The 19,735-nt window shown below is 44.3% G+C and overlaps 1 protein-coding gene across 1 annotated transcript in view; it reads right to left on the bottom strand.

Annotated features, from left to right (window-relative positions):
* Positions 1 to 2,617: 2,617 nt before the first annotated feature.
* Positions 2,618 to 19,735, bottom strand: part of LOC117649639 — a 43,097-nt gene continuing 25,979 nt past the window's right edge. The window contains exons 2-12 of the mRNA XM_034392545.1: positions 17,939 to 18,070; positions 17,509 to 17,564; positions 16,592 to 16,902; positions 13,412 to 13,573; positions 10,491 to 10,780; positions 9,968 to 10,069; positions 8,984 to 9,172; positions 6,858 to 6,959; positions 5,873 to 6,061; positions 3,031 to 3,148; positions 2,618 to 2,769 (exon numbers count right to left, since the gene is read on the bottom strand). Coding sequence (XP_034248436.1) covers positions 2,618 to 2,769; positions 3,031 to 3,148; positions 5,873 to 6,061; positions 6,858 to 6,959; positions 8,984 to 9,172; positions 9,968 to 10,069; positions 10,491 to 10,780; positions 13,412 to 13,573; positions 16,592 to 16,902; positions 17,509 to 17,564; positions 17,939 to 18,070 — 1,803 coding nt within the window. The remainder of the gene's footprint in view (positions 2,770 to 3,030; positions 3,149 to 5,872; positions 6,062 to 6,857; positions 6,960 to 8,983; positions 9,173 to 9,967; positions 10,070 to 10,490; positions 10,781 to 13,411; positions 13,574 to 16,591; positions 16,903 to 17,508; positions 17,565 to 17,938; positions 18,071 to 19,735) is intronic.

Here is a 19,735-nt window from a genome sequence, read left to right as displayed (position 1 = left end):
TGAAACGGCACCAGCAAAAGCACGCCGAGACGATGGACCCGCTGCGCCAGTGCAAGTGCACTGAGTGCGGCAAGGTGCTGAGTCGCCGCGACAAGCTCAAGGACCACCTGAGCCATGCCCACGGAATCAAGAGCAAGCCCGCTGTCTGTGATTGACTCTCCTGCACGCGTCTTGCCGTCGGAGACTTAACCTGTCGAGTGCCAGCTGGTCACTTACCGGCAGGCCAGTTTTACTGTACGACACTCACGCTTAATTCTTGTGGCCTTTTTTTTTCATGCATAATTATGCATGCACTGATATGCACGTGAGGTATGTACAACATCAGGCATTGCTGTGTACATTTAACGCATCTTTCTGTCTTAAATATGCACACTGATGCGTCATTATTTACACACCTTACGTACGTGTCTCTGGATGCATAACTACGCATAGAGGGGCTTAATAATGCATTTAAAAAGTCGACAAGAGTTTAGTGTGTCGTGCTCTGCGTTTCCTGTCGGGTTGAATTTGTAGCTTGCCGATACACTTCGGTTCTGTCATCAAAATAATATTTTATTTCGTAGGAAAGAATGGAAGTTGAATTGCGACCAAGTTTTGTGTCCAATTCTTACAAAGCCGAAACTTACACGGGAAATTCTATTTCTTACTTTGTGTCTCGTAGCGTAAATGCAGGTATACTCCTGCTGAGTTTGATTATTTGCCAAGAATGAGAACCTTAGCTGAAGTTTGATGTAAGGATGCTATGTTTTTTTTTTCTTTGTACACAAGATTTTTAAAACATTTTATTGATTTTACGAGGGTTTTACTAATGAATCAAACTTTCCTCATTCTCGTCAGTTCCGTGGTCCTGCCCTCAATAAGTATCCGCAATAATTTACTTTGAAATCGAAGCAAACTAACAGCTACGTTCTTGCTTGATAGTTGCTTGACCGATAGTCACATATATGTCGCAATTGAACTTCCTATGTTTTATTGAACGTGTACCTCATTTTCTGTCTGGATCGGGCCTTACTGCAGAATATCAGAGGGTGCCATTTTGCACTTGGAAAAAAAAACTGTAATGAAACTTTTAGCATGTACTAGCCGCCTGAAACTTAAGGACTGGTTGAATATTTTCAAATGTGATATGTTAAGTCTAATCTTTTTTTCTTTATTTTTATTTTGCTCATGTTTTTGTACAACGCCTATTGCATTAGCTAATTTGCGAGTACGTTGCGCAAATGACATTTGGTTCTCTGTTCATAGGCAGCGTTGTGGACTGTTAACGTACGATGTTCGGGTCCATCTGCGTAGCATTTGCAAAGCCGTTAGGCTCAACAGCACTGTACCTCGATGAAGTAGGTCTCAGTGACTTGATAATCTGTGATTTATTTTATATTTTTATAATCACCGTGAGTGTTTTGCTGCATTGTATTAAAATGCCTTTTTTCCTGCGCTTGGTTTTTTTTTCCTTGTCCAACTTGACGTCACTAACAATTCCAAAGTGCAGTTTTAATAACTCCAAATTTAACTTCGTGGCCCACACAGATTTACCGCTATTAACTGCTTTACCTTATTACCGCTCACATGCTTGCTATGAAGCCGCGATGTTTCGCACCGAACACACTCATCAATTGAATCTTTGACTTGGAGTTTGCATTAAAGTCGCTATCGCTTGAACGGCAATCAGGAATAAAGGTCAACGAGGCCACCTTCGGACAGTCTGCCCGCGCCGCTAGGCTTTGATGAAACTTCAGATTTGGGTATTATCTAATAAATGAGAATTGTCTGACTGGTATTGGACGGGGGAACTGGAGATATGCGCCTCCAATGATTACCCACATTAAAATTTGCCACTTGCTTAGTCGAAAAGTCGTGTTTTACCGTTTCTGTTCTATTGGAAGCGCATATCTCCAGTTCCCCCCATCCAATTCCAGTCGGACAGGTCTCATTTTTTAAGTAAAACTTAAAGTTTTGAAAAGAATTTGGCCCCGCAAATTTATATTTGCTAGAAATAAACTGAAACTAGTCGAGAGAAAAGCCGTGTTTTTCCGTTTTCTGATCTTTAGAGGCACATATCTCCATTGTCCCTCATCCAATGTGGATCGGACAGGTCTTTTGTAGATACTACTCAAACTTGACTTCAGAGAAGAGTTTGGCCGCCCAAATTCATGTGTGCCAGAAATAAACTCAGAGTCAAACAGACACGTTTGATCACTCTTTTGAGGTAATGGCTGTGCCCCCCCCCCCCCAAACCGAAACCTTGCAAAACTAAATTTTCATCGTTTTCAATCGCAATGAGTGGTTTCACAACATAAAACATTTTTTTCGCCTTTTTCAGCTTTTTGTTCCATTCATCGGTTAAAACCGATTAAAAGCGTGGTAACTTGAAACAACTTTGGAGGCCCATAACTCTCACTTTAGGTGACCCCCAAAAAATCCATGCGTGCCAAACCGATTATAGTCATGTGAAATTTAACATAGTTTGGATTCGGGTTGGTGAAAGAAGTTTTGTAGACTCACGATCCAAAAAAAAAAAAAAAAAAAAGAAAAAAACTGAAATATTGTCTTAAGTGACCCCGGTGTACGGTACCAGTGTTCTGCTCCCGTAAGTGGGTGTCAGATAAACCGGTGACTTTTAATCTGGAATATTAATAGAAATAAACTTAATTGGTTCAAAGGTAAATGGCACACTGTCGTAATACTGAGTGTCTTTATACGAGATACCGAAGGCATTCTGGGACACTACAATTTGAAATGGAATGTAAAACGCTTTACTTGTTGAAGCAGCTATAAACAAAAAAATGCAATGATCTAGGTGAAAATATAGTCACAAATGTTGTGATTGAGTAAACGAGTCTTTGGCATACAGTGGAGAAAGATCTGCTGAGTCTTGTGTTTCTGGTCAGAGTAAAAAGAAAAAAGAAGCAATCAAAGCAATCAGGTCGGGGCAGCCGTAGGGCTCCGTGGAGGCGGCCACCAGCTGCAGCTCGAGCAAGGAGTCGGCGTGCGCGCGCACCAGGGCCAGCGCCGTGGCCAGCGGGTGCACGCCGCAGCGCAGCCACAGCAGCCCTGCCGGCGCGGCCGCCCGTGGGAACGACAGCACGGGCAGCGAGGCCTCCAGCGAGCAGTGCAGCTCCAGGAAGCGCAGCGACGCCATGCGGCTCACCTGCACGGATTGGGAAAAGGCACCACTTATCAACGAATGAAACGTCCATATTCGGTGAAAAATTAAGGGGGCTCATACATGTTAAAAGCACTTCGTAAAAATTTTGTTTTGATGTATACTGATTACGATTTTACAATTTCTGTGTTAAAACCCTTTTAAATAATAGAGTAAGCTTCATTTTGGCTTAAAATAAAGTGATTTTGGACATTTTTTGGAGATTTAGTCGAAACGTTTAAAATTTTGGTTCTCGTAAGATGGGATTTATATCTGCAATAGTTTTCAGGAAAAAAAATAAAAACAATTTTTTGTTAAAAAATTTGTTTAGAACATTGTTAAAAAAATTGTTTTTTTTTTCTTGAAAACTATTGCAGATATAAAGCCCATTAAAGTCAATTCTATGACACAACTAGAGATGAGTCTCCCTGATTTTTTCCCCACAGATCTGAGCAAGTATGCGAACAAAATCTTGCAAGAACCAAAATTTTAAACGTTTCGACTAACTCTCCAAAAAATGTCCAAAATCACTTAACTTTAAGCCAAAATGAAGCTTACTCAATTATCTGAAAGGGTTTTAACACAGAAATTGTAAAATCATAATCCGTCTACATCAAAAAAATTTTTTACAAAGTGCTTTTAACATGTATGAGCCTCTTAACTGCGAAATAAAAACGACCAACAGTGAAGTCTACTTATTTGGCATACTCCTCGAGATGCACTGAGATTCCAAACGCTATGAGTATAGCACGTATGGTGCAATGCACTGAGATATCGCACCATACGTGCAATGCCACAGCCGTATTGCACCTTACGTGCAATGCATCCCGAAAATGCATTATGCTTTTGCATGGAATGGGAAGGAATTGCACTTCATGTGCAATGCAAAAGCATTGCACCAATTGACGCTATACTCATAGCGTTTGGATTCTCAGTGTGACTATTAGACATCAAGTCGTCCCCGCAACACTAGCCCCGTCCTCTCTGACTAGCCCCGTCCTCTCTGACTAGCCCGAGACGGGCTCAGGTGGCGCGCCTAGCCGCCTCAGGTAGGGATTACGGCGCCCGAAACCCCCTTGGGCACACGCTTATCATCTTACGTTGGTTTTCGTGCGTAATGGTAATACGATGATTTTCCATCGTAAGGTACGACCACTTTCCAACCTGCATAATGCGCACGAATGTCAACGTAAGGTACGCAGGATTTTCAACGTCATACGCATGTTTCCAACGTATTACGCACGTTGTCAACGTAAGGTACATTGGTTGCGATTGTAGTACGATGACATTTCAGCGTAATACGCATGTTTTGATTTCAGCGTATGTTACGTTCGCGTTACCATCGTAAGATGATAAGTGTGCGCTCGGAATCGCCTCCTACCTGACTGTTTGACAAACGCTGCTCCCGATAAGGATGCCTAACGAGGGGTCGTCAACTCACATCGCGCGTGTACGAAGTAATACAGTAATATATGGCAATATACGTCCCATATTACCGTTTTTTGCCTGATTTTTCATACTACCTATGCTTTAAGGGGGGACCCTAGTGAAAAAATGGCCAAAACTGCCAAAAATAGTATTTTTAAAGTTCATAGATAAAAATGTGCATAGAAGGTTTCAAATTCAACAGGTTGAACACCTTTAAACTATGTGGGTAGTTCTTTCATCATTTGGAAAGAAATAACATTGAGATCAGTTGTCGTTGTTTTATACGCTCCACTTCACAGCTTTGCTCAGTCGACAAAAAATTTTGCCGTAGAAAGACTTCCTGCGTTCCTGGTTGACACCTACATGAGTCGTCTTGCATGGACTCTATTCATTGATGACTTGTCGACAAATTTTAGTGACGGAATCTTGATATCAACCCTACTTTTTTTAACACACTCCTAAAAGTTTCAAAAAAAGGCAAAAAATTCACTTTTTTTAAATGTTAAAATTTGAAAATTGATATCTCAGGACAGAAGTTGAAATTGAAAATTCCGTCACTAAAATCTCTTCTATACATCTTAAGGATGACCCAAAAAAGTTTTCAAGACTTTCCGTTCCAATGAAAGACGCAGGAAGATATTTCCCCAACACTCTAAAAAACACTAAAAAGCCACTTTTCTCAGAGACTGTTCAACATTTTGGATTGAATTTTGTTTTATGAACTCACCATAATGAACCTAATAATCAAGCAAAGTTTCAACTTTCTGGGATTATTTTAAAGCCTACTTGAAAGTTTCACCAGGGTCCCCCCTTAAGTAGTCTTTTCTGTAATATTTATGGATTTTAAGCTGTAATATACGAGTAATATAAAAGTAATATAAAGCTTGTGTACGAAGTAATATGCAAGCTGACGACCCCTCGATGCCTAATAGGAAGACTTCACTGTCCGACATAATTACAGTCAGGTGTGATTCGAGGGCTAAGGTAATTCCTTCAAATTGTCGCATCGGTGGCGGCGATAAAAAGTCATCGCTATAAAAATACATCAAGCATGTTAACGATTATACAACACTTATAGCTCTCTCAAAACCTGTGGTCCGACTATCACGCCCTAAAATTATCGGATTTTAGCTATTTCAAAAAAAAAAAACAACCAAAAAGTAAGTAAAAATAGGAGAATTTCGACCATTACGCTACAAATACACGTACTGTTCCACGTGCTATTACGGAAAGAGCGACCCGCCAGTTACGCGACTGCATTCCCCCTCGACTATTGACATCAAATTTCTCATCTCTGCTCACCTGCAGTGGTTGGTCCCCACTCACTTCGACGAGGCAGAGCGCATCCAATTGCATCGCCAGCACCACGTCGAGGTGCCGCTGCTGCGGCAGCACCATCTGCAGGCCCAGCAGGTGGTCCGCCACCTGCTCCAGCACCCTCTGGCTCCAGGCAGGCGAGTCGCTGCAGTACAGGCCGACCATGGTGAGCACCTGGAGGCAACACAGGTAGAGAGCCTTCTAGTGTAGGTCGCAGGCCACTGGCAAGCAGTTACCCTCCAAATCCACAGGTTACGAGTGTGACCACAACATAAAATGTTGAATATTAAGACAACTTTACAGTACTTTACTTAACAAATATTGTTACAGTACACTACAGTTTCAGATACTCCGCAAACACGCTGAGAACGAAAAAGTCTTAACCCGATTTTTTGTGAGGATAATATTATATTACCCAAATTTGGGTAAGGAAGGGAGTATCAGCTTCCTACATGGCCACACAGTAATCTCGGACAAAATTTTGGGGGGTGAATTGCTCCTTCTCCAAACTAAGGCAATAATGAATGCACTACAAACCTAATTGTCTACTAACAAGTACAGTACACACTTACAAACGTATGCTTGGCCAAGTACACACTCATAAATGCATGCTTGCCAAGTACACCCTTACAAACGCATGCTTGGCGCAGTTTAGCTCCTTGCTAAGCGTGAGCGTTTGTAAGTGTGTACTTGGCCAAGCATGCGTTTGTAAATGTTATTTAATAGACAGTTAGGTCTGAAGTGTGCCCTTGATCAAAATTTTGGTCTTCATTATGATTTGTTTATTCTCAGTGAACCTATGGTGGGAGGAGCTTTTACAGATCGCCTGCACCCTCTGCACTGCACGTTACTGACGAATGACTCAATTTGTCAGTAATCATGCAAGTAATTTGTGCAAACATAAGTACTTTTCGTTTCTTAAAATGGAGGCGAAGTAGTTGATCCCGACTCAGCTTTGAACGCAATTCACCTTGTTTAGACTGGCATCTGCAAGCAACATTGCCTTGTCCTTCACGTCCTCGATTGTTTCAACATCAAGAAAATGATATTGGTCCGTCCCAACATTTGGTTTCTGGAAGCAAGAATCATTAACTGCAACCTCGTGACAATGGCTCGACCCGCGACACGCCGAAACCAGGCATTTGAGGGGGTATCTGCATGCACCTTTACACTGAAGTCCAGTGTAATGGCAAGTAACGGTTTTAAAAGGATTTGGACACCAATTTCCAGTACTTAAAGCCGAAATTTAGCTTTAACTATTTGAAGATTGCGTCAGACAAGGACAACAGACACGTTCTAGACCACACAGGCCTTAAAGACAAGTAGCGGGAAGTTGCGTAGTGAGGTTCGGAAAAAGTATCGTCACTTTGCTAAAATTAAAGTGAGGTATTACGCCTATCATAGCAAGTACCTCGAAGCGTTAGTGTCGCTTCAAAGAGAGCACAAGGTCACTGAAGCGTAGAACTACGCAGTCAGTGGAGTAAGCTCACCAGCGGCAGGGGGCGCCTGCAGCCGAGCTCGTACAGCCCCTGGAGCCCCATGCGGTGGCCGGCAGTGACGCCGGTGCGGCTCCACAGCACGTCTACGCGGCCCTGCCCCTGGAGGTGACGGTGCCGGGCCGGGGGGCACGCCGTCCATGGTCCAGTACGGGTCGAAGTCCCTGCCGCGCGCCACCAGGCAGCCCTGCTGCATCCGGGTCGCCATCTCCTCCAAGGCGATGCCGCGCTCCTCCTCGTTGGTGCGCTCCTCCCACTGCGAGGCGGCGGCAGCCACCGCTGCTGCCATGACGAGGGAATAGAAGCACTGGTAGAACTCAAGCGTAGTTTTACGCCTTTCTTCAAGCGTCGTAGAACTACGCTCGGCTTCAAGCATAGTTCTCCATTTTGCCCCTCTCCCGCCTATCTAAATGCATGGGAGAATTTGAAGTCAAGCGTAAAGTCTTCAAGCGTAGTTGTATGCTTGAATCAAGCATACAACTACGCTTCAGTTTTACCGGTGAGAGCGTTGATCAATACCGACTAATGCGCGGGGTATACTTTACCACCTACCACCCAAACGGCACTTTCCACGCCCATATTAGAATAACTCGAATCTCACTCAAAGCGTGGTGATAAAAGATAAATTCCCTAAAATTTTCGCCCAGATCATGACCCTGATCAATCTCCGTGAATACGGGGTGCGTCAGACCTACCTCGCACTTAGTACGTTTTAGTTCACAAATATCAACCCTACTTTTTTAACACACTCCTAAAAGTTTCAAAAAAAGGCAAAAAATTCACTTTTTTTAAATGTTAAAATTTGAAAATTGATATCTCAGGACAGAAGTTGAAATTGAAAATTCCGTCACTAAAATCTCTTCTATACATCTTAAGGATGACCCAAAAAAGTTTTCAAGACTTTCCGTTCCAATGAAAGACGCAGGAAGATATTTCCCCAACACTCTAAAAAACACTAAAAAGCCACTTTTCTCAGAGACTGTTCAACTTTTTGGATTGAATTTTGTTTTATGAACTCACCATAATAAACCCTAATAATCAAGCAAAGTTTCAACTTTCTGGGATTATTTTAAAGCCTACTTGAAAGTTTCACCAGGGTCCCCCCTTAAGTAGTCTTTTCTGTAATATTTATGGATTTTAAGCTGTAATATACGAGTAATATAAAAGTAATATAAAGCTTGTGTACGAAGTAATATGCAAGCTGACGACCCCTCGATGCCTAATAGGAAGACTTCACTGTCCGACATAATTACAGTCAGGTGTGATTCGAGGGCTAAGGTAATTCCTTCAAATTGTCGCATCGGTGGCGGCGATAAAAAGTCATCGCTATAAAAATACATCAAGCATGTTAACGATTATACAACACTTATAGCTCTCTCAAAACCTGTGGTCCGACTATCACGCCCTAAAATTATCGGATTTTAGCTATTTCAAAAAAAAAAAAACAAAACCCAAAAAGTAAGTAAAAATAGGAGAATTTCGACCATTACGCTACAAATACACGTACTGTTCCACGTGCTATTACGGAAAGAGCGACCCGCCAGTTACGCGACTGCATTCCCCCTCGACTATTGACATCAAATTTCTCATCTCTGCTCACCTGCAGTGGTTGGTCCCCACTCACTTCGACGAGGCAGAGCGCATCCAATTGCATCGCCAGCACCACGTCGAGGTGCCGCTGCTGCGGCAGCACCATCTGCAGGCCCAGCAGGTGGTCCGCCACCTGCTCCAGCACCCTCTGGCTCCAGGCAGGCGAGTCGCTGCAGTACAGGCCGACCATGGTGAGCACCTGGAGGCAACACAGGTAGAGAGCCTTCTAGTGTAGGTCGCAGGCCACTGGCAAGCAGTTACCCTCCAAATCCACAGGTTACGAGTGTGACCACAACATAAAATGTTGAATATTAAGACAACTTTACAGTACTTTACTTAACAAATATTGTTACAGTACACTACAGTTTCAGATACTCCGCAAACACGCTGAGAACGAAAAAGTCTTAACCCGATTTTTAGTGAGGATAATATTATATTACCCAAATTTGGGTAAGGAAGGGAGTATCAGCTTCCTACATGGCCACACAGTAATCTCGGACAAATTTGGGGGATGAATTGCTCCTTCTCCAAACTAAGGCAATAATGAATGCACTACAAACCTAATTGTCTACTAACAAGTACAGTACACACTTACAAACGTATGCTTGGCCAAGTACACACTCATAAATGCATGCTTGCCAAGTACACCCTTACAAACGCATGCTTGGCGCAGTTTAGCTCCTTGCTAAGCGTGAGCGTTTGTAAGTGTGTACTTGGCCAAGCATGCGTTTGTAAATGTGTATTTAATAGACAGTTAGGTCTGAAGTGTGCCCTTGATCAAAATTTTGGTCTTCATTATGATTTGTTTATTCTCAGTGAACCTATGGTGGGAGGAGCTTTTACAGATCGCCTGCACCCTCTGCACTGCACGTTACTGACGAATGACTCAATTTGTCAGTAATCATGCAAGTAATTTGTGCAAACATAAGTACTTTTCGTTTCTTAAAATGGAGGCGAAGTAGTTGATCCCGACTCAGCTTTGAACGCAATTCACCTTGTTTAGACTGGCATCTGCAAGCAACATTGCCTTGTCCTTCACGTCCTCGATTGTTTCAACATCAAGAAAATGATATTGGTCCGTCCCAACATTTGGTTTCTGGAAGCAAGAATCATTAACTGCAACCTCGTGACAATGGCTCGACCCGCGACACGCCGAAACCAGGCATTTGAGGGGGTATCTGCATGCACCTTTACACTGAAGTCCAGTGTAATGGCAAGTAACGGTTTTAAAAAGGATTTGGACACCAAATTTCCAGTACTTAAAGCCGAAATTTAGCTTTAACTATTTGAAGATTGCGTCAGACAAGGACAACAGACACGTTCTAGACCACACAGGCCTTAAAGACAAGTAGCGGGAAGTTGCGTAGTGAGGTTCGGAAAAAGTATCGTCACTTTGCTAAAATTAAAGTGAGGTATTACGCCTATCATAGCAAGTACCTCGAAGCGTTAGTGTACGCTTCAAAGAGAGCACAAGGTCACTGAAGCGTAGAACTACGCAGTCAGTGGAGTAAGCTCACCAGCGGAGGGGGCGCCTGCAGCCGGAGCTCGTACAGCCCCTGGAGCCCCATGCGGTGGCCGGCAGTGACGCCGGTGCGGCTCCACAGCACGTCTACGCGGCCCTGCCCCCTGGAGGTGACGGTGCCGGGCCCGGGGGGCACGCCGTCCATGGTCCAGTACGGGTCGAAGTCCCTGCCGCGCGCCACCAGGCAGCCCTGCTGCATCCGGGCCGCCATCTCCTCCAAGGCGATGCCGCGCTCCTCCTCGTTGGTGCGCTCCTCCCACTGCGAGGCGGCGGCAGCCACCGCTGCTGCCATCACGAGAGAATAGAAGCACTGGTAGAACTCAAGCGTAGTTTTACGCCTTTCTTCAAGCGTCGTAGAACTACGCTCGGCTTCAAGCATAGTTCTCCATTTTGCCCCTCTCCCGCCTATCTAAATGCATGGGAGAATTTGAAGTCAAGCGTTAAGTCTTCAAGCGTTGCTTGAATCAAGCATACAACTACGCTTCAGTTTTACCGGTGAGAGCGTTGATCAATACCGACTAATGCGCGGGGTATACTTTACCACCTACCACCCAAACGGCACTTTCCACGCCCATATTAGAATGATAACTCGAATCTCACTCAAAGCGTGGTGATAAAATATACATTACCTAAACTTTTCGCCCAGATTATGACCCTGATCAATCTCCGTGAATACAGGGTGCGTCAGACCTACCTCGCACTTAGTACTTTTTAGTGCACAAACGTTGTAAAAATGTACGCTGAAATTTTTTTCCAACTACGAGGTTAATTTGTGTGCTGCTAGCTATACCGTGATATCGCACAGTCTAACATCACGTGCAAAGCTGGCATACTCTTAAAACCTTGCGAACCGATGTACACACTAAATGTCATGGGACTTTTTTTGTCCCACGGTTTATGCAATGTTAAGCACATCCGGTGGTGATGCAATTTTGTGTCCGCCAGGCGGGACAAATTGTCTAGTGAAAGTACAAGTTGCAGCTGGCGCCGGACAAAATGTGTCACCAGACAGGAACAAAATTGTATCAGCGTCGGATGTGCTTAACACTAGAAGCGCCGAACGGGCCCATTTGACCCATTTTGAGTTTTGAACTGTAATTTCGACTTTTGAAAATGAAAGTGGCAGCCCCCTAATTTCTGACTTTTCCTAGAATGATGAAATGCATCTGAATTCGAAATCTTGACGTTCTCGGACCATATTTGACCGAGATAAATTGACTTTTACCGTAAAGCGCCAAGCGGGCCAAATTGACCCACACGGCATTTTGACCACATTTTCGCGTTTCTACACAACGCAACGAGCTATTAACTGACTCTTCACCACTAAAAATAACTTACGTGTCATAAGGAATGCGTTAGGTCCGCGTTTATAACGAAGTAGGCAACCCGCAATGCATTTTCTGGCTGGAGACACCATGCAGCTTCCTTTGACGTAAACTGCCAATGTCTTGGGCATTTTGGGCAACCCGATTGACTTCTAAACGCCTTCGGGTGTCTCTCGAACACTGAGGCGCTAGTCTACCTTCAGTGGCACTCATAGCACGCTCAGCCCGAATCCTTGGGACAAAGGACTCCATCACTTACTCATGCGTAAAGAGATAAATAATATACCGATGTCCACTTTGTTGCTCTCGTGTCTAGTGTTTCAAGGTATTTCACTTGCCCCCATAAATTTTTACTCGTTCGGCAACTAATCATTCCCTAGATGTTTGTACAAGCCGGCCAGGACGTTGAACGACACGGAAACCCATCTCAGGGATACAGCAGGCGCAAAACTGGTCAGGACAGATCACTGAATGCTAGTTGACGAACGGACGCAAATTAGAACCCACTTCGCGCCTTGCTGGTTATGGCGAGTTTATTGACTACCCGAGGGTGTTTACACATGTCTCTTACATTCCAGCCTTTTTATCACACACTCAATCGAGCACTCAATCCTCCTTACTATGAGCTTCTCCGTAGCTATGAATCCTGGTTTCCGGGCATGCCTTGCAGCTATGCTTTGAAGGTTTGGCCAGGTCTTAATGGTCTACGGTTCAGTAATTTCATTAAAAATCACTATCTCGATCACAAGGCGGTTACAATTATGCCATCTATTATCATCAATAACGTTTCGGCAACAAGGCACAGTAGAAAACACTAAGAACAGCAAATCATGGTTTGCGAGTTGCCTACCTCGCCCCCCTGAGACCCCTGTGCACCAAATATTGTCCTTTGACTTGCTAAGGGTCTACAAATCCGTTTTAGGTTCCCTTTGAGTCGAAATGGCGGTTCAACAGTTGACACGTACGACGAAAATGCCCTTGGGTCAAATTGGCCCGCTCGGCGCTTTACGGTAATCCGAAAACCCGGTGCTTCTAGTGTTAAAATTGCATAAACCGTGGGACAAAAAAAGCCCCCTGACATTTAGTGTGTATGTGTAAGCTTGCGAAGAGTATAACTTACGTGCAATGCGAAGAACGCATCCGTTTTGGAAACCAGTAGTTTGCAACTTGCGAAGAAGTGCTTCGCAATTTGAGAACAACCTGTTTGTATTGCGAACCCTTGCAAACACATAGTTCGCAAAATTGCGAACTACCAGTTCGTAATACAATCAAGCCATGCTCTTCGCAAGCTGCCAACCAAATGGTTTGCAAAGCGAACATATTCTTCGCAAGATTTTAAGAGTGCACTCTAAATGTCTTACAATGAAATTTGACCTATGTTATTCGTATGATACAGTGAATTCGGCGCAAGCTTAATACGAAGCAATATTCCTTCGTAATACGAATATTTTTGGCTTTTCTACTGTAAGATACACAGAAAAACCTTCGTAATACGAAGAAAAACCACCTTCGTATTATGCTTGCGCCATTTCCTTCGTAATATGGGAAATTTCTTCGTAAGACATTTAGAGTGTGCATCACGTTCCTTTACCTTCGACGGCGCCTACGTGTGCAGGGGCTCCGGACTCGTCAGATGCAGGAAGGTCGTTCTCCTGCTCTCTTCCGCCCCCTTCCACGAGGCGCAGCTGCTGCAGTGACGCCGAGACGGCGGCCATCACCTCGTTCGCGATGCAGGCCGCGCTCTCAGACAGTCCTGTGACATAGACCGCGGTTATTGCAGTTACAACACTCCCTTTTCCTACTGACACTGTGGCAAAAAGCTACGGGAAATTCTGTTAACAGCTTGTGGAAATTCTCCGTACACTCTAAATGTAGGGTGTCCAGAAACTGGGCGCCTTTGTCGCCCGCCCCACTTTTTAGGGTGCCAAATGTCGCCCAGTTTCTGGGCACCTTTGTCGCCCAGTCTAGGGGTGGACAATCCACAAAGGAACCTGCCTTCACCCATGGCTCAGCAGCGACTAAGGTGCCAAAGGTGCCCAGAATTTGGGCACCTTAGTCACCCAGGAACTAGACACCTGTGCATCCTCTACCATGGGAGAGGGCCGGTTACTGTATGATTTGTCCACCCCGAGACTGGGTGACAGAGGTGCACAGAAACTGGGCGACATTTGGCACCCTAAAAAGTGGGGCGGGTGACTAAGGCGCCCAGTTGCTGGGCACCCTATACTTAAGAGTGTAGCCCCCTTGTCAATATTCTCCGTAGGCTCTTACAGTATTCTGCGTAGGACCGTACAGTGTTCTCCGTAAGACCTTAGTGTTCTCCGTAGGACTGTACAGTCTCCTAGGTCCTGCGGAGAAGACTGTACGGCCCTTTGGCCCATGGAGAAATGCCGTGCAGTCATAATACTGAGCCCATTCGCAGTACTTCACGACACAAATCTTTCATAATGAGAAATTTGATCGTGATCTGAAGAAATTGGTCGTAAGTTACTGACAACTTTTCACCTTCGCTGTGCAGTCATGATACTAAGCCTTTTGTTCGCATTACGAAGAAAAACCTCAGTAAGCAGAGATCCTTAACTTAACATTTAACTAACACTGCTTTCATAACGTAACATAAGACAATGTTCGCTAAAGGCTAAGGATACGGTCTTTTGGAAGTACTTCCAAAAGTATCTCTACGCAAATTCAAATAACACCAAAAAATAACTTACCCTTTTTGAAAAGATGTCAGAAGTTAAGGTTAATAACTTTAACTCTTACGATAGAGCAGCTCCAGACAAAAAAAAAAAACTTGGCCGGGGACCCCCTCAGATCTGGCTCCGTCCCGGTTTTTTTGGTTCCTCTAGTGAATACGAATTGCCGAAACACAAATTGGGCCGGATCCAACACCGATTGGCTTGTTGGTAGAGGTCAAAAACCCCTAAAAATGGCTGTTTTTGAGGGTTTGGGGCTTTTTGGGATCCCGGAACCTGCTGGGCAAAAAATCTACCAAAGTGTCGTTTCCGAAAGAAAAAAGTGCGCTCTTTCGAATGCCGGGTCTCGCGAGGCTCCACGACGTCGGGTTTGGACGCTACGGGCTCTCAAAGTTGCTCAATTTCACTATTTTTACTGAAGATTTGAGCGTATCAGGGCCGTTCGAAGCAGACCATCGGCGATTTCGCTCCTCTTTGGGTTAAAAGGTGCCTACCCATAGGTAAACACCCCCACAAAATTTCAGCCACCTCAGGCAATTATTAGAGGAGCTGTGAACAATTGAAGTTTTAGGTTATTTTAGCACTAAACTTAGGTGGTTTTGGGTCCAGAAAAAATATTTTTTTCAACTATCTCTATTTGATCAGCACATCTTGAAACGTATTTTTATCATGGTGCCTCAAAACATTTTTTCAAAAAGATAGTTAAAAAAATATTTTTTCTGGACCCAAAACCACCTAAGTTAAGTGCTAAAATAACCTAAAACTTCAATTGTTCACAGCTCCTCTAATAATTGCCTGAGATGGCTGAAATTTTGTGGGGTTGTTAACCTATGGGTAGGCACCCTTTAACCCAAAGAGGAGCGAAATCGCCGATGGTCTGCTTCGAACGGCCCTGATACGCTCAAATCTTCAGTAAAAATAGTGAAATTGAGCAACTTTGAGAGCCCGTAGCGTCCAAACCCGACGTCGTAGAGCCTCGCGCGACACGGCATTCGAAAGAGCGCACTTTTTTCTTTCGGAAACTACATTTTGGTAGATTTTTTGGCCAGTAGGTTCCGGGATCCCAAAAAGCCCCAAACCCTCAATAACAGCCATTTTTAGGGGGTTTTGACCTCTACCAAAGAGCCAATCGGTGTCGAATCCAGCCCAATTTGTGTTTCGGCAATTCGTATTCACTAGAGGAACCAAAAAAACCGGGAGGGAGCCAGATCTGAGGGGGTCCCCGGCCAAGTGTTTTTTTTGTCTGGAGCTGCTCCACTGTAAATCCAACGGCAATACTTTTAGTACCTTTTTTGGCGATACAATTGAGTATCGCCAATAAACGGCCGACGGAAAAGTATTGCCTTCAAAACGGCAATACACAAAAGTATCGCCAAAAAATGTACTGAAGTATCGCCTTTGCATTTGCAGTGTTGCCACGATTTGGCAATAAACGTCGAACAAATCAAGGGGACAAGACGTTGTTTTAATGCCGTGGTTTTGGCACTATCCAAAAGTATTGCCAAATTTTGGCGATACTTTTTTGTACCGCCGTTCTGAAGGCATTACTTTTCCGTAAGGCCCGTTCATTGGCAATACTCAATTGTATCGCCAAAAAATGTCCTTTAGTATCGCCGTTGCATTTGCAGTGTCATAACGTTATGATGCCCTTATGAGGTAAGCTACACTGCAAATGCAACGGCGATACTAAAGTAAATTTTTTGGCGATACAATTGAGTATCGCCAGTAAACGGTCTTACGGAAAAGTATTGCCTTCAGAACGGCGATACAAAAAAGTATCGCCAAAATATGGCAATACTTTTGGATATTGCCAAAACCACGGCATTAAACCAAGGTCTTCTCCCCTTGATTTGTTTGACGTTTATTGCCAAGTCGTGGCAATACTCCAAAGTATCGCCAACTTTCGGCGATATTTTCGTGTATCGCCGTTTTGAAGGCAATACTTTTCCGTGAGGCCGTTTATTGGCGATACTCAATTGTATCGCCAAAAAAAGGTACTAAAAGTATTGCCTTTGGATTTACAGTGTAAGGATCCCTGTCAGTAAGATATTGGAAGTAAACGACAGTGCAATCACCTTTGCTGCTCTGCGCCGCCGCGCGCTTGGTCTCCTCCCAGCTGCCGCGGTCGGCCTCCAGCGCGTCCCGCACGCGTCCCCGCGCCAGCGCCAGGGCCACCTGGTCCCACTCCAGCCGGCCGCAGCAGTCCTCCAGCTTGGCGCGCAGCCCCGCCACGGCGGCCTCGGCAGCCTCCAGCGAGTCCATCTGCCGGGCGGCCTCCTCCGCGCGCGCCTTCCTGAAGCTGCACACCGAGTGCTCGTCCACGCAGCGCGACGTTGCCTCCTGCCTGCAGCTCCGGCACCAGAAGCGGACCGTCGGGTGAGAAGTCCTACGCAAGGGAACAGGGGACAAAACAATCAATTTCGGTGTCCAAATTTTTGAATTTCACATGAATTTTGATGTATGGCGCGGAGAACAATGGAGGACTCTGGACGAAGGAAGCAAGACAGAACACCAAAAGTAGTTCTCAAATGCGTGACAATGACATGTACAAGTCAAATTGTTGCATACACTCTCGATACGTTGACTGACTTTTTGCTCGTTTTGACAGTACTTTTGCAAGTAATTTGTGCAACCATAATATATACGTACTTCTCCCCGGGTGGAAAGGACTGCAGTTCATACTAAGTCCCAACTACAGTCTTAAACTGTAGTGCCTAAACTAAATAACTACTAATGAAGTAATAAATAATGTACTGACAATTTGGCTCCGTACGTAATTTTACAAAGGAAATTAGTCATACTTACTTGGAAAATACTATATTATTGTTGCTTACACGAATACGTAATTAATGAGAAAAAAATAACTGTAACGTGCTGTGAGTGTATTGTCGTTGCTTAGAGGTTCTTGTTTCAAGGACATTAATTCACAGCTCCCTTACAAGGAACGCATTTTGGGCAGCACTGAACAATAACTTTTAGGTCGCGTACTCACTTGTCACACGGTTCAAGAAGGATGAAATTGTCCACCAGTTCAGTTGGGTCAAAACCCTGCGAAAAGGAAAAGGAATGTTATGGTGGTTCAAGGGGGTGAGTGAAGGTTTCGGTTAAATTGACAATAGGATTGGAAACAGCCAAAACAAAAATTCCTAGGGGAAAAGGTAAGCTAGTGCTGAGTTCCCAAAATTATAGTAAGTCCAAAACACTTGAAAGTTTTTCAGAATCGTCAAGTATTAGTTGTTTACAAAGAGATGGACAAAATTAATCCAGCGTCTGTTACTGTTACATGAAGTGCAGACTTTTAAAATGGGAATATGATCTTTTAAATGGTTAAGACTGAAAACGTGAATAAAGGGAAGAATCTTTGAGTGACGAGTGCAATTCGATGACGCCCGGTCGTCGGAATCCAGAGCTACCTGACTCACCTTCGCATCCACAGGGCACTCTTTGACGGGCAGCCGATCCAGACATTGCAGGCAAAACGAATGCCCGCAAGGCAGAACTTTCGGACGGTGCTTGTGACAGTCGAACTCCTCGAAACACACGTGGCATTCCATCTGCAATCAAATCCAAAAATGAACGGACGATTTTGATACCAACACTGTAAATGTCTCACAATGAAACTTGACCTCGCTGTTATTTGCATGTTACACGGTAAAAAAACCATGGTTTTCCCAAAAACGCCTATGTCTCTACCATCGGGCTCTTGGAAAAACCAGGAACCCTTTTCACCGTGTACAGTGAATTTGGCGCAAAACATAATACGAAGCAATATTCCTTCGTAATACGAATCTTTTGAGATTTTTCATTATAAGATACAAAAGAGAACCTTCGTAATACGAAGAAAAACCACCTTCGTATTATGCTTGCGTCATTGCCTACGTGTTATGGGAAACTTCTTTGGAAGACATTTAGAGTGAACAAATCACGTATTAGAGTTTGGTTCCCTACGGGGTTCTGCCGGACTGGAACAACGTCTAACTTCTTATCGCCCGTTCGAATGTACCGGCTTCAACATTGAACCTCACCAGGAGTAGTGACAACCATAATAAGTGAGTAAGGGGACAACATGAAACTATTTACCTTTAGAGGTGAAAATCTTACTTCCTAGCATATTTTGAGGGGTCCTATTCAAAAGTTCTTGTCTGGGCGTTCCCCCAAAAGAATCTTGTTGGCTGAGCGATGGCGAAGCCTGTTACTTGGGTGGGGTTGGAAAGTTTATCCTGCCTGTTTGTGTCTGTCTGCACTCTACAAAAAATGTCCTGTCAACGCCGTTAATTTATTACCAATGTTTGCTGTTATGCAATTCACGGCGTTTGCTGTGAACTAGTTCACGGCGTTCACTGTGATCTCGGTTACAGTGTTCACTGTGATCTGGCCACAGTAAACGCCGTGAATAGGAGCCTGATTTGCAGTACTTCGGTGCTTAGCGGCGTCAACTCACAGTGTTATGGGGACCAGATCACAGTGAACACCGCGAACAAGATCACAGTGAATCCCGTGAGCAGATCACAGTAAACGCTGTGAATTGACCTACAGTGAAAACTGGTAATAAATTAACGGCATTTACAGGACATTTTTTGGTAGAGTGTGTGGGTCCGCACAACTACACCTGAACAACTCGGCCGATTAAGCGAGATTTTGCAGGGTCATTAGGTATGTCTTCGGCTCGCCACACACCAAATATCAGCTATCACAATTTCTTTATTTGTAGTAAGCAAAAATCTCACTTAACGACCGTTGATGAAAGCAGATGATACTGGTTTCGTTTTCTTCTTAGGGGTAGTATGGGCTTTCCAAAGGTAGTATTTAAAATAATGTATGAAATAAAATACGGAGGCCAATAAAGTCTGTATGTTTGGTTTTCTTCTGTGGGGTAGTCTGAGCTTATTTCTAAGATAGTTTTTAGAATTGTGTATGAAATAAAATACAGACCCGAGCAAACTGGCCGGTGTTGGTACGTACCAGCCGTGCCGAGCTCTGGCCTGCACCGCCCCGCTGGCGAGCCCGAAGGCGCCGAGCCGGGCCGAACCGCGGGCCATTGTTGGTCGTTCCAATATTCCGCGCAGACTGCGAGCCAAACCTCACTCACTATCCCGCCCTGGCAGCCAGCCGTTAGGATACAGCCTTAGTTTCTGGACTCTCGGGTAAAGGTTAGCTAACACCTTTAGATGTCTTGAATTGTTCTAGGAATATTTTGAAGTAGTAGTAATATCTGTTAA

The sequence above is a fragment of the Thrips palmi genome, unplaced genomic scaffold (genome assembly GCF_012932325.1).
Source record: "Thrips palmi isolate BJ-2018 unplaced genomic scaffold, TpBJ-2018v1 HiC_scaffold_4, whole genome shotgun sequence".
Taxonomy (NCBI): Eukaryota; Metazoa; Arthropoda; class Insecta; order Thysanoptera; family Thripidae; genus Thrips; species Thrips palmi.
Note: the sequence above shows the minus strand (reverse complement) of the source record. Positions and strands in the feature narration are given on the sequence as shown.